At 41.3% G+C, this 15,766-nt stretch overlaps 1 protein-coding gene across 1 annotated transcript; it reads left to right on the top strand.

Moving 5' to 3' along the window:
• Positions 1-7,886: 7,886 nt before the first annotated feature.
• LOC147434952 (uncharacterized) lies at positions 7,887-8,916 on the top strand. The gene has a single exon (XM_086490058.1). The coding sequence runs from the start codon at positions 7,948-7,950 to the stop codon at positions 8,308-8,310; it is 363 nt and encodes a 120-aa protein (XP_086346184.1). The 5' UTR covers positions 7,887-7,947; the 3' UTR covers positions 8,311-8,916.
• Positions 8,917-15,766: the final 6,850 nt, after the last annotated feature.

Here is a 15,766-nt window from a genome sequence, read left to right as displayed (position 1 = left end):
GTGATTCAAGCATCATGTGGTTTGACCATGCAATATGGTTCATCCTCAACCATCTGGATTTATTATTCCCAGAGAAACCAGTCGACTTTCATCTGTCCCTCATTTGCGCATGGCTAGGTTGACAAGCTAAGCAGATTGTGATTTCACAAATCGCCTTTAATATCTTCCGTGGTCTTATGCATGATATTCTGAAAGAGCTTAAAGCAGATGAACCCGGTCTATACCTCACCACTTATGCTAACTTTAAAGGGGTCAAGCTCATCACTAGTCTTCTTAAACCTTGTATTGAAGATGGTGATTCTCCTGCTCTAAAAAGAGTTAACTCCCTGGCTACTCCCAACTCTTTCACCTCTTTTTTAACACCTAGCTCCTCGTCTAATCGAGGAAAAACTCGTAGCTTTACAAGAGGGAGAGGCAGGGTTCCTGCAATCAGAAACTTTCCTGAAATCTAACCCATGAATATATTGCAGGTCTCAACAAACCCATGTGGAAGAAGAATTCTCTGCAGAGAAGATCCAAAATGTGGTGCTATCTACATACACTGTCTCTTTCACAATGTACTTCTCGATTGGATTCAACCAAAAAATCTTTTTTGTGAGTGCTTTGACTTACTTTTTGGGAATCATAAACTGCTTGACAATATTCTCATAGGATGGAAATATCATCATCCTATAAAAGGATTAGTTTTAAATAACGACTTTCTTCGGCAAGAAGCAATCCCTTATTGTACATGCATTCATTTTTCCACATTCTGCAAGAATTTTGAAGGAATTGGTAACCATTTATGCACCCAGGATCTCAGGATTATTGATAATTCCACAATACGCAAGCTATTGGCTAAAGGTCTCAATCATATACCTAAATTTCCAAAAAAACCCTACCTTGCCCTATTTGCTTTACTTAGCTGCCTCACTGACCTTGCCAGTGCTCTTCGACTGGAGATGACAGTCCTACCGGACTTAAAGGAATTAGTGAAGGAATGCTTCCTTCATAGAATTTCTCAACTTCCTAGGAAGTGGCTTTCTTCTGATAGCTCTTGGCTTACATCTCAACTAGCTCTTGATTTTCAACTAATCTCGGATAAATAGCTTGTGGGCTTGACAAAAGCTCCAACTGACCCACTATTATGTGCAAATACCTGGCTTGGAAAGCCGCTCGGGATCGAGTATCCGATAAAGAATTCTGTCATACTGACAATACGCCTCAAAATATCAAGATTTCTAAACATTTAGGACAGCTTGGGTACTCGATAAGTAACACCAAGTTACCAGTACTATTTCCTACATATAAATTCCACAAGCATAAGTTCAGATGGATATTTGATGCCTCCAACTGTATCTTCTCTGATATCACCAAAGATATTACTCTTTGCCTTGACCTTATCCTCACAGAATCTGAGCTCATTTGTGCAAATAGGTAGAGAATCTACCAGGATTTCCTAAATATCCAATATAATCCCTTCTGGTTAACTAAAAATGCTACAGAAGTCACACTTAACCTTCCTCAACATATCTTCCACATCTTTACACAATGCTACGAAAACATTCCATTTAATGGGGCTCTCGGCCTTAAGACTGTTTTAGCCAAGGTTATTAATTTAGCCTTTACCAATGCTAAGAAGAGAAGATATCATTTCATTTCCCTATCCAAGAAGCCTAGATGGATTCAAGCATCTCGCTCCGTGCACCCTCTACACTTCAATGAATCAAAACTTTGCTCCTATATTTCTTGGTTGTTGAATAACTGTACTATTATTCAGGCGGCTGCTGCTTTAACCAATGCCTTGGCATCCCTATAGGCTTCTCTTACTCACCAATTATGTGCAATATCTACCTTGCTTTCTTTGAATACAGATGGTGTCCTAAGAACATGAAAATTGACCACAAAAAACTTCCACTATTTAATCATACTTTTAGATACATGGATGACTTGCTTAGTATTAACAATAGGGAATTCTCTAATGAGATTGGTCTAATTTACCCCCACTACCTAAAAATTGAGCCCACTTCCCTCCCAGATAACTCATCATTTTTTGGGGATTTTTGCAAATCTGTCCAATTCCTTAATCTTTCAATATCCCTTCACTCCCCATCTACAGGTGGATATGACCTTAGGTTTATCTAGAGAAAGGATCTTCTTAAGCTACCCCACATGGATTTCATTCAAAGAAATAGCAATAGGCCATACAAAGTCTCTATTTGCTCCTGTATTTGTCTTCTTTACTTAATCTGCTACTCTTCATCTACCCCTTCCTTGGCTTGGGAAGAGATATCTATACTAATTAAAAAATATTGCTATAACGGATTTAATCAGAATCAGATCAGAAACACTATCATACAAGCTCTCATTAGGCATAACTGGCATGGACTATTGTTTTAGAAAGAGAATCTCTCTCTTATACGGTAGTAGGCCCATACACAATGGGCCTACTACCGACCCATTGTGTGTGGTGCCTGGGTTAGGGCGGGTACACACACACACACACACACACACACACACACACACACACACACACACACACACACACACACACACACACACACTAAAGTACTGGTTTTTGCTTGCTATTTTATCCCCCCACTTCGGTCCTTTCCCCCCCATTGGGATTATAGAGCTTTCTTTGCTCTGCCATTATAAATACGTGGGGCTAAGCCCTTGCATAATCGAAGTGTGAATTTATTGGTATCATTGTATGGGGAAGGCGGCCCCGTCTACTCTCTTCTACTCTCTGACTATGGACCTCCCAGGCGATGGCAATCGCGGGCCGAGTGTGGGATCCTCACATTAAGGGACGGCTAGGCGCATTCATCTCCACCTCTCTGGAAGTGTGCACACCTACATATTTAAACTGAGGTGAGGGCATACCTTGGCCCTCACTTAGCCTTGGATTAGGTTTTTTCTACTTATTTTTGTCACTGTCTGAACTTGCTAAAGAAATGGAGCTTGCAGCTCAAGCAACACAGGTGTTATATTCTGCCTTACTGCCAATTCCGGTTTTGGTTTATTCTTTGTTGTAATGCGATGCATGGTTGATAAAAGATTGGAGCCGTCTGTTTTATACATTGCATATTGGTCATAATCATAAGAAGAACAAACAGTTGCGCCATGGCATGGATGACTTAGGTCTTGAGACCTAGATTTGCATTTAAAATAGGGATGGTCTCTGTTGAAGACTTGCATGAACGGAGCATAAATTTGTTGCAGGTGGCTATACTTAAATCTATACTAACCGTTGAGGGTTGCTTGTTACACTATAAAATAATCCTCTTTAAAACAAACTAATTGTGCAATCGCATGATTGGCTGGGGTCTTGAGACCTCGTTTTGGTAGCTGTTTTTGGTGAAACACTGGCACGGACTGAGGTGTTTGTTGCAAGTAGTTATTGGCTTTGTGCTAGCAGTTGAGGGTTGTTGTTTTCACTAATGGTTATCATATCTACCTGGCATATTGTCGTTGCAGGTGTGTTAGGTAATAGGTTGCTCTGAACTAGCCGATAAGGGCTGCTTTTGCCACTATATAAAAAAATCTTTGTTGAGCCATCGCATAGTTGGCTTGGGTCTTGGACCTTGTTTTGCATTTGGTGACAGCTTTTGTCGAACACTGGCAAGGACTGAGTGTTTTTTTAGCAGGGGGATATAGGCTCTGTGCTAGCAGCTATGGGTTGTTATTTTCACTAATCGGTTATCATACCTACCTAGTAAATTGCCGATACTGGTGTGTAAGCTTATGGCTTGCTTTGGCCGTAACCACTGTAGATAAACTTTGTATATTCAATGTTTTTTAATATTAAAAAAAGGGGGGGAAGCATGACTGGCAGGTTTGGAAACTGTTGGTCTTTCTCTTTGACAAACTATTGCCACACTCGGGCTTATGTACAGCATCACCATTGGGATCTCATATCAGATAAGGGGATGAGGTGTTTTTTTAAGTACCCATGACTGTTGAAACCTTAAGGCATCATACTCAAACAAGGCTGGACACTACCGTCCTTTATGGATACTAATAACTTGGCATTATGAAGGTAAATATATAGCTGTTACTTTCGGCTTTGGAAAAAAGCTATGGTTGGTGATCTATGAGTCCACTTAGTATAGATGGAGCTTTCAAGACTCTGTTGATTGGTCCTATTGTCATTTTAATTGTTGTAAAAAGGGAGATTATTCATTAACCTCTTCTGATACCATTGGGCATCTCACACAGTTTAAGTCGTTCTTGACCTCTCGTTGTGTAAGGAATATCAATGACATCTTGAGATTGTTACTCCTGAAGGTAAGTATATGGTTACTATTGCAAAGCATAGCTACCAAGCTATGGTTTGAACAAAATAGATCTCATGATGGTTAAATTGATAAATGGATTCTTGGTGGGCTTCACAAGGTAGAAGGTGACACTCATTTTTTGATGTAATAAGGAAAGACTGCTATCATACAAGTTCTAATAAATAACCTAGCCTGTCTAAAGTAAATAAAATCTGAAAGATGGACATGGATAACAACTGAAGGGTCCATTGATACCTGTCAAACACATCCAAGGCTAACTGAATTGTTGTCTTGTTTGGATGGATGCAGGTAAGGACTCTATCCTATCTTGGAGGGTTTTCTTTTCTTTGGAAATCAACCTTACTTAAATGAAGTAATCACTGAGGAACGGGGAAGTTCTTCTACTACTGGTCTAACTGAAAGAGGATCTCTTTCCTACAGTCATTGTACCTAAATAATTCTGATACTGAGTTATTTTTGTACTTATCTATTCATTGTTCCTTGGCCAGCTGTCTTTGGAATGTAAAAATTCAATTATGTCTTATTAGTTAAGATTTAAACAGCTACACACACACAAACTTTTCATTGAAAAACAATTCCACTGAGTGTTTTGACCATACAACACATCGATACTAATTGATTTCCATATCCTTTTGATATGTCACTAACCTATTTACTCTTGATATATATTGCAAAAAAGGAGGTTTCAGCAAATACCAAGTTTTCTAATCGTATCACATGATTGGAAAGTGTCTGACGGATTGATGCACTACTTTGGATATTATGTTTCAAACTTGAAACGACATACTGGAATACATACTCCAATTGCACCTATGGATTTTATCTTTTGATGTCATGACCTACTAGTATCTAATCCGATAGGTACAAGCTATTCCTATGTACTCATCCAGCCTATGTTTTAGTGCATCTCGTCTTCACCTCATTGATGGGTATGTCTTGCATACCTAAAAGATATTAAGTAATATTTGTAAGTCTATGGTATCCACTATCGTCTGTCATATGATGAGTTCACCATAACTGCAAGCTAGGACATTATCAATTCCCATAAGCCTTAAGGTTACCATGGTTCTATTAGAGTTAGAGCAATGCGATGTAGTGTTAGGGTTAGGCCAAGAGCAAGAGCATAGAGAGAGAGTATATAGACAATGATGATAGCTCAAAATGAAATGATTTATTAGAAAATAGCCTCTCATATAGGCTTAGTGCTTTACAATCATTGTCTATAGAGGTTGCATCCTTTTGCTATTAGACCATGCATGTCATCATTTATCTTTTCCTAGGTGGCTAGAGGACATTCTCACATGGTTCCACAAGTTGGGCTTACCCTAACAATTGCCCCCTTAAGCCAAACTTGGGTTTTTACAATGACTTCCTGTGTTTTTGGTTCATATGTTCATGTCATGGTGTACTCCTAGGCCAACATGATTCATGTACTTGATACATCATGGCAGTTCTCCCTGGATATAACACATCACGGTTCTCAATTAGATACATCGTTGCGATTCTCAATGGATTCACGGACCATGGTTCAATGTCCCATGATACATCATAGCGGTTCTCTATTGGATTCATCACTATGGTTCACAAGTGAGACTTAGTAGGTAGTACAAATTTGTTCATTCATTCATTTGGTGTGAAGAGATATTCATACATGTCCTCTTCAAAATGGTCTTCATTTTGTTGTTGTTGTTGATTGTTGTCGCAGTTTGCTTCATCTTCATGTCGTCTTCATTTTTTGTTGTCATCTTCATCTTCATTTTGTTGGATTCATGTGTTGTCATCTTCATGATATCATTCTTCATGTCGTTTTGCTGATGTAGATCTTCGTTGGCGTTGTTGGTCTGTTTCATCAAGGATGCGGCCTTCATGGCTAGCAGTGAAAAGCATACATGCATCTCATGTGTCATGTGTGCTTATGTGAAAGAAGTAGGGCAGTCTTACCACGTACAAATATGTACAGGTAGTGTTTGAACACGTTCATAGAAGTGTGCATAGATGCCAAAGCATGGATACTTGCATACATTTTACAAAGAGTTTTGTGCATAATCTTGAGGTTGGGTAGATCATATATATCATGTACGTGTATACTGTTGTGGGACTTCCCTCTTCACAGAGGGTTTGACATGCATGCTCTCATGTTTCTCTTAATGAGTGTGTGGATCTCCTTTGGTCGGTGTGAAAGAAATCTTATTGAGAGGAGGAGTCACGTAGGCCATCACTCCTTGGCAATGGCGCCAAATGTTGGGGGTACCATCGTAACATAGCTCCAATGACCATCAATAATCGTCAATCCGGAGGGATGAGCTACCTGGCTAGGTATGGAGACACTCACTGATTAGTGAGCTAATCATGGCAACACGAATGGAAACTCTATGAAGTGAGCTCTTAGGCCTATGGAGGAGATCCACTTCTTTTCACTTCAAATCAACCCAATCACACACACTAACAATTGTAAAGGCGCACACATCACTAATCTATCATGCAACACACTAATCACAAGCTCACACACATAGATCTATTGAGCATCTGCACTTAAATCAAACCTACATGTACATAGAAAAAATAGAGGGTAATCACACAAAATTATAGTAGGATAACCACTAATTAGTTACAATCTAGCTAATTAAAGCATCATTAGCAATCATATAAAGTATGAGAGAGGCATAGTGAAAGAGAATTAAGTAGCTCACATGAGCAAGGAGAAGCTCAAGGACTCCATAGGTACAAACCTCATAAACTCTCACCAAAAAGTGGTCTCAACAAATGAGGCTGAGAACACCAATTTCATTTACACACTGCCTTATATACCTAGGATAAAAATATGCAATTCTCGGCACCCAAGGCCTTTAGGGCTCCACAACTTACTAAATCTGCAACTTAGGCACACTAACTGACCTATTCTTTACAACTTGGAACTCTCATTGAGTTCGTAACACATTTCAAATATTACAATGGCTTGAAATTAATGTGAAAAATGCGACAATGTGAAAAATGTGTAACTACAATCTTCACTGCTTCTCCATATTTATCTTCAATGTGCATTCGTACATCTTGGGCCTTTAGCAGCTTCTGTTAATTGATGTCAGCTCAGTTTACACCTTTTTAAAAATTACTAATCATTCTTGGATCTCTGTTGGCGGATACTATGGATATTGGTAAGCCATGATATTTAAAGACCTATTGTTATGGCATGGGCCATACACTGTAAATACAAGGGATAGGAACCTTAGTCTAAGGGTAAAGGGAGGATTCCAAAAGGCAAGCATGACGGGACACCAAGGGATCTCATGGGGCAAGCCTGAAGGGTATGGGAAGTTTCCTATATAAGAGGGTACTCTTATCACTTGTAATCAGCTCGCAATCATTGAATAAAGCAAGTATGAATTGGGATGTATGGTTATCTCCTACTGCTTCTCCTGTAACAATTCACATCTCTCTCTCTCTCTCTCTCTCTCTCTCTCTCCTTTTTGTGTATGAACATAGACTTGTTGAGGGCGGGTCTTGCCCTCTACACTTGGCGACCGCGGGATTCTTTCTCACTACTTACTATGAGGGTGATGAAGTCGGTGTAAGTTGTGACTGGGGCAAAGGGCGACCTAGATATGCTATGACTTACCATACCTATCATGGAAGAAAAGGCGGTTGTGGCCCCTACTAAGAAGAGTACATGCTGATAAGGGCGTTACTGATGGAGAAATGGGTGCTACTTATGGAGGAGGTAGACAGCTTGCGGAGGGATAGCAGATTTTGTTTGCGGCTAAAGAAGGGAGTGCAGAAAGGCAGCAGCAAGATGCGGTGCTGTGCAATTGAACCATTGGGCGGTGCAACCATGAGGGAAGCTTTGGTCAATAATCAGAATAGCTCCAGGCGGCTATGGATGTTGAGCAGAAAGGAGACGATTAATTGGGAAAGAAAGGGGCAATACATGCTGGTTGTGTACCAGCTAATTTTGGGTGCGGTCTTTGGGATTTGGATGATGTGTTTTGCAGACGCGTTAAGCCCGGACAAGGCTGTTGTGTCGGACTATTGAACTGGTGGCAATGTAGGCAAAGAAAGCTTGAGTTCCAAACACCAGGAAGTTTGAAGCAGCCCAACTATAGAGATTGATTCCATGCAGCTGCATGCTAATCTGCGAAATTAGGACTGTCAACAATCCAGGCCGGTTTGCAGAGTTGAGGAAATGGTGCTAGGGTGCTAGTTCTTCTCTGCCAGAATGCAGGCCTAGTCCCGGCTCGCGCCTCTCTTTCTGCCAGCACAGCAACAGGAGGCCCTGCAAGGGCGACCGGCTCTCTCTCTCTCTCTCTCTGACGCCTGAGAATGGGCATGGAAATCCCGGTGCATGGCGAGGAGCAGGTGGTTGTAAGAGAAGACTCGCTGCGCATTCTGCTGGTCAATTTTTCAACCTTTGATAGTGCGGGAGTGGGTTGCAATGCTGGATCTCCAACGACTCGAGATATTGTTGTGCGTGGGGAACAAGGCGGATCGACTACCTGATCATTTTGCACATAGGGAGTACCGCAAAAGGTTGCAGAAGAGCGAAGAATTTGGTAGTGATCCGCATCCAGAGTATGGGAAGTTTCCTATATAAGAGGGTACTCTTATCACTTGTAATTAGCCCGAAATCATTGAATAAAGCAAGTATGGATTGGGATGCATGGTTATCTCCTACTCCTTCTTCTGTAACGATTCACATCTCTCTTTCTCTCTCTCTCTCTCTCTCTCTCTCTCTCTTCCTCCTTTCTGTGTATGAACATAGACTTGTAGAGGGCGGGTCTTGCCTTCTACACCTATGATATGAAGAGGGTTGATATATAATGTGCTTTAATGTACTTTTTGACCCAAATAAAATGCACTTGTTTATTGAAGTGGTCTATGATTGTCCATATTCTTGTATTCCCATGACAATCCAAAGATGGAATCCTTGGATATACTCTCCCATGGGGAATCAGGTATAGGCAATGGCTCATGCAAACCAGGTTGCTTCCCTATGTCATACTTTGTCTTTTGTCACACAATGCATTTGGAAACATAATCAGGTATGTTTGCCTTCATTGTTGGCCAATAAAAGTACATTTCTACTCCCTTAAGAGTAGTTTGAATCCCACTATGTTCTGCATAAGGGGGAGCATGAGAGTCATACATAACTTTTTCAGATAAGCTACATGGTAACACATAACCTATTGCCATAGATAAGATAACCATCTTGTACATTTTATGGTTCCTCTTTTCTACCTAATGCAATAGCTAGCATTACGTCTTTGAAGTATGGATCCATAGCATACTCACCTATCTTATAAGATAGATGATTGTGAGTAGCTATTGATATTCATCATTCACCTTTGGTCTATGTGAAATAGCATCGGCCAACTGTGTGAGAAATATGAAAGCTAAACCGTGAAAGCGTGTTTGCCCACTTCATTTCCTTATCACTCAATTTAGTTTGCATAAAAAAGTAAACACTTTAATGATCTATGTGCAAAATAAATGGAGTGCTTAGGAGATAATGCTTTCATGCATCTAAGGCATATAAAATAGCCAACAACTCTTTTTCATATATGCCTACATTCTTTTCTTTGTCATATAATTTCCTACTTTCATATTCTATGGCATGAAAGCAATGTCCACAAGCATCACCTCGGATTTCAAATTTTTTTTGAGAGGTCCAATAATGTATTTGTAATAGGAATTCATATAGGCTAAATGTTGTAAGAAAGGCCATCTCATGAATATCTTTAGGTGCAATCCTTATCTAATGATAACCTTTTTTAATGTCTCTTCTACTAAATCAGGTAGACCCTTGTAGCTAATCGAATAGATCCTCTATCTTGGGAACATGTCTACTCTTTATGGTTATTTGATTAAGTGCACAATAGTCCATGCACATTCTACAAGTATCATCTTTCTTTGTTTTGAACAAAATGGATATGAACTAGGCCCGACCATCCCTTTTTCCACAAGCTCGTTCACTTGCCTTATAATCTCCTCTTGTTGAGCAGGTGACACTCGATAAAGGAACTTGTTAGGTGGTGAACTACTAGGTAGAAGCTCTATGGTATGATCATCTTGTCCTCTTAACTCCCTAGGAATGTCATCCATAAACATATATTGAAACTCATTTAGGAAACTAGACAATTCTAATCCTCTTTAGTTTCATTTTGACATGATTTGAAACACATGCATCTTTCATAGACCCTTTGACAAAAACCATGTAACAAGAAAGAGAACTTTTTATTACTTTGTCTAGCTCTTGATAAAAGTGGTATAGTGCTACCCTCAAGTGCAACATCCTTGCCCCTATAGGAAAAGAAGACTTTTCTCTAAGGAAGCTTCATAGTGGTAGCCATGCAATCAAACCATGGTGCCCCTAGGATAACATCTTTATGCTTGAGTGGGAGACAAAGAAATATTCTTTTCCTACATACCTTTGTGCATGGAGCCTTAGCTTCCCAATAAATGGAGTGACTAAGGCCTCTTACTGTTTAAAAGCTCCATCTGCTTTTACCACATCCCCCATCTCAAAGTCATGGATTCCTAGCTTAGTAGCTAGCTCAACAGAGATAAAGTTGTGGGTAGAGATGGGGTCAAAAAGTATGAAAGCATCGTGCTCTCTTATTTTTTCCCAATCATAAGAGAGTGGTGTACCTTTGTAATGAATGGACTTCCTCTTTTAGAGCTTCCACCATGGTAGCTCTAGGAGGGTCATTATGTTCACTCCTCTAAGGGCATACCTATTGGAATTAGGGTTGCAGGAAAACACACGCAGCTTGGAGAAGAAAAAGGAAGTTCAAGGCACACAATAGAGAGTGTATTACCTAGTGTATAATGGAAAGATAAGATAGCCCTAGAGTGATGGGAGTATATACGATGCATGGGGGAAAAAATGTCCTTGTGAGGGAAAAAATTCCTCAGCGGTTGGTTGCCATCCAATTTTCTAAATTCTGTTCTTCATCAAAAAACACAGGTTTCTCAACATCACATAAACTAGACACATCCAAATCATAACAATCTAAAGCATAAGATACACGGCAAGAACCTGAATGAGTACGACTAGACAAAGGTGCATCCAATTAACTATCATGCAAAGTATTCACTAGCCATTTAAGCATACCTCTAGCATGCTGACTCTCAACCCTTTCCTCATCAAGGACATCTGTGGGATGCATGTCTAACCTCACCATCCTATCTTATTGCAGTATTAGCGAGAACCACGATTAATTTGTCAAACCATGGGACGAAGCTGACTCGACTAGTGCATAGAGGCTACAAGAGGTTGTCAATCTCTCAGAAAACAACTAACAACTCGCATCTAACTCAAGCTACACTCAAGTGACTGAAATCACCAAAAGGCAATTGCTCATCGGCAAGCAAATCACATCCGTTACAGCATCAAATGACGTCCAAACGTAATGCAACTTCTAGGACAAGTTTATAAGACTTAAGCACACATGCTTATGGTCTCAAACCCCACTTTAGGTCAAGTTCCAAAATCGCGATTATTAACAGCAGTGGATTTTTGACCTAGTTATTTTCGACCCAGAATACATCTAAATGCTTAGCAATGATACCCCAATACCCCGTCTATGCTTAGTTTTCGCTTTAAAAGTATAAATTCTTAGTTATGATGAAATTAGGCCGTGGGTTGGCGATGCCAAAAACTACGAAATATTGTGAATGGCTTACGTCAATGCGGAGAGCTCTTACCTGCATTTGCAATGCAACAAACACAGTCGCAATGTGACAACCGGAGAGGGAGTAGGAAGCGCGAGAAGGAGAGAAGTGAGCGCCATTAGCTCATGTTGTGCATTTCTTATCCAAAAACTTATAAAATACTTACAAAAATTGGTTTTTATACCTTAGCCAAGGTTTTTGGGTGGTCAAAACTAATAATATGGAGTTCTACCAAAGCTGGGTAATGACTGGCTGATACAATCTGGAAGCTTGTAGCCCTGGCTCATTAATTACAGAGTTTATCCGAGAAAATAGGAGTTACAATATTCTCGATTTATCAAAATAATAAATGTTTTACAAAGAGAACTCCGAAAAATGGTGTCCCTGTTAACTTGCTGCTAACATTCCCCCCCTCCTCGCATGTGTCATCCTTTGACACAGCTTTATGGGCTGAAATAGTCTTCGGGTTGACGGCTGGCGAGGCGGTCTTTTAGCGCATCTAGTGCCTTCTGGTATCTGATTCTTCGTTCTTTGTCGGGCACTTGTAGAAATTGCATTGTCACCTTATTCTTCAGCTCCACCGTTGAGTAGTCTACAAACCTGGATGTTAGGTTGTTGATCACCGGTGCAAATATCTTCGTTCGCCAGGTGAAGAATCCAGTGTAGAAAGCTTCTTGAAAGGCCAGCATATTATCCGATGGCAAGAACATACATCTGGAATAGAATCTGTAAAGGACTTCTTCTGAAGGTTGCCCACTCAGATTGTAGCATAAGCCTTTGTTTCCTTCCAAAAATGATAACCATGGGGCTCCTGTTTGCTCAGGCTCATTAAAAACTTGTATACATGCTAGCAACATTCTGCAGATCTTACATAACATGGCTCCGGAGAGGTCTGGTAGACTCTTGAAGAAAGACATGGCACCCGTTAGGGTTTTCACCATGTATTCCTTTGTTGCTTGGCCTCTCTCTGGAGCTGGTAGCCTGGGGAAGTTAAGCCAAGTTGGCCTCTTCTTTTGCAGTGCTTCATGCGCCTGTCATGTCCTTACTCTGGGCACAGGATAGAAGGTTGGATCTCTTTGAAGGGCTGGAGGTGCTCTTGTGAACAGAATCAGGTATCTTGGATTCTTGTTCAACTAGCTTAACCTCCACTTTGGGTGGTCTTTATCTGCGCCATCTTCTTGCATATCTTTGTGCAGCCTTTCTTTCACCTGTAATAATTCCACTTTGATGAGAGGATATGGCAAGGATTGTTGATGCCCTTGAGAGTTGATCTGATTGGAAGTGAGTTGAGTGACATTGACAGAGTGTAAAACTCTCAACTCCCTATCCATTGAGGCTTTCCACTGCTCATCCACCTCTAGGGTGATCTTCTCCTTCAGTGCATCTTCTTCAGCTTTTGACAGCTGGACCACTGGCACTGTGTCTTCATCCATGATGTTAATCTGAAAATCTTCATCACCACTCGGCTCTACTGTGGACTGTGTCTCAAACTCAGCAAACGAGACTGAGGGTATGTCTATCTTTGGCGGCTCTGAAGTGCCTGCCTCTTCCTGGTTTCCCATCTTTGAGGATTTGGTTAATTCGCTTTAGTTCTGCTATCTCCTTTAGAAGCTCCTCCTCTCTCTGAACCCGCATCATTGCCAGGTCCCTACGCTGTGATTGTTCTAGCTTTAATTCCAATTCAAGGTCTTTGTTTTTCTTCTCGAGTGTCTTATACACTTCGTCAGTTCCTTTGATGGAGGCCACGGATGTATTTTCTTTGATTTGCCGTAAGAAAATTGCCTGATCATTGATCCGCTGTTCAGAATACTATAGAGAAGCATTGGCAACATCTAGTAAGAAGTTCATTCGTAACTTCTGTCAGCTGCTCGTCTTTTGGTTTGCAGGCATCAGATAGTTTGGTGAGTAGATCACCTAACTCCTCCATTTCTTTTTGCTGCCTATCTCTGGCTAACTGATGCTGTTCCGCTTCTGTCTTCATATCTTGCACCTGCCTTTGAAGATCGGTGTTGACAGTCATCCTGTCTTCTAACTCTCCTTGGAGAGCGTCCATCACCATTTTAAGTTTCTTAGCCTTTGTGCTGCGGTTTAATGCTGCTGAACGGAGTCTTTCTGTCATTTCCTGAATCTGCCGTGCATATTCATTGACTTGTACTATTATCTCGTAATTTGATTGCCACTCCTCCTGTCTTGCCAGCTGAGATGTGCTTGAAGCATCATGTGTGGCTTCTTGCTGCGTCATAATTGCTGGTGGTTCTTGTGTAGAGGTAGATGGTCGGTCTTCTTCTTGGGTATCTTGAGACTTTGATGCCTCGGCAGCTTCTCGCTGAGTAGAAGTAGAGGGTGTTGGCTCAAACCTTGCTATCTCTTCAGGTGCCGGCCTTTCTTTCTTCTCTGGTGGCTCGGATTCCTTCTGATGGGTAGTGGTAGACTCCTTTTCCACATCTGTTTCTTTATCAGACTCTTGTTCAGATTCACTTGCCTTTTTCTCTTTTGGCTTTTGAGTATCTTCTGCGGCCTTCTCCTGGTCCGCCGGCTCGACTTCTTTTTCTTTTTGTCTGTCGGGGTGGTCAGCCTCTTGTGCAGATTCTGTTTGTTTGGTGGACTTAGAATCTTTCTCTTTCTCAGGCTCCGCTTCTGTATTGGTGTCTTTGCTTGTAGGTGATGGTGGCGGGCTAGGCATGGGATGGTCTTGTTGTTCTGTAGCAGTGAGGTGGGTCAGGGAGATCCATAACTTTGTTCTTGTCTAGCCATTCCCTCGGCTTGCCTTTGGTCTTCCACCTCCTTGGCTTTCTTAACAGCGTCTTCTGCCTCCTTCAGCTTTAGAGATTTAGCCTCTTGGTACATTCTTTCTAAAAGCTATGTTGGATCTTCAGTTTCTTTTCTTGTATGATGCTTTGTTCGAGGGCCCTTAAGTCCAGCAGGTACCCATTTTTCTGGGTCCTTCCCTTGTGCTTGCCTACTGCACTGGTACGCATGTTTCTCTCTTTCAAAGCGCGCTTGTTTTTGAGCTGGCTCTTCTTGATGTGCGGCCACAAATTTTCTTTTCATCTCTTCTCTCCGAGCTCTCTTTTCTTCGTTGTCAGAGCTCTTGCTGTTGTGCCTTTCCGGCAAGCTCTCAGCTGACTCTTCATCAGATTTATACGATCTTTTTCCTGACCTTGTAGCTCTTGGAGAGGGTTGTGTTGCCAATATCCATGTATTCTGATCTGGAGCAGGTGGTAGGTTGTTGGCCATGCCGATGGCATGATATGCTATTCGAGTCAAGACCTTTGGTGCACCCAAGTACGTGATTTTTCCCTCCTTCTTGGTGCCCTTCAAGGTTGTCAAGACATATTGCACGTGGTCCACTAGTTGTCTTGTTGTCGACTTGAGAACCTGAGTGAATGTGGTGGCCACGGCGTGATTTGGTGTAGTGTACCTGGGTGGCCTTTTTGCCAAGAAATGGAAGTGATGGTGGTACAAACGGGCTGGCTCTTCCACTAGTTTGTGAATGAGGTCGACGAATGTAGTCGCGGCTGTCTCTTTGGTAAATGTGCCTACGGTTTTTCTATACCTTGCTCGCATGGTCATTCCTTCTATGGACAGTCTAAGTGCCTCTGCCACTATCTCTTTTGTGATCACTACTTCGACCTTGTTCCCTTGGGTGTCGGATATCTGTGCGGTTCCGTCTTCTTTGATGGTGGAGATAAGCTCATAAGCCTTTTGAAAATCCACTCCGCAAGGCTCTTGTTCCTAGAAAATCCCTGAGCCCCAGCCTGCGGTTAGCTTCTTTGGTTTTTGGTTTGGCAGCTACATCATAAACTTCTTTGGGTAGG

This window comes from Adiantum capillus-veneris, chromosome 19, assembly GCF_014529385.1.
Source record: "Adiantum capillus-veneris isolate H3 chromosome 19, ASM1452938v2, whole genome shotgun sequence".
Taxonomy (NCBI): domain Eukaryota; kingdom Viridiplantae; phylum Streptophyta; class Polypodiopsida; order Polypodiales; family Pteridaceae; genus Adiantum; species Adiantum capillus-veneris.
Note: the sequence above shows the minus strand (reverse complement) of the source record. Positions and strands in the feature narration are given on the sequence as shown.

Bases quoted from the DNA above. Each gene is read 5' to 3' on its own strand.
- LOC147434952 (XM_086490058.1), top strand. From the start codon at position 7,948: ATGCTGATAAGGGCGTTACTGATGGAGAAATGGGTGCTACTTATGGAG.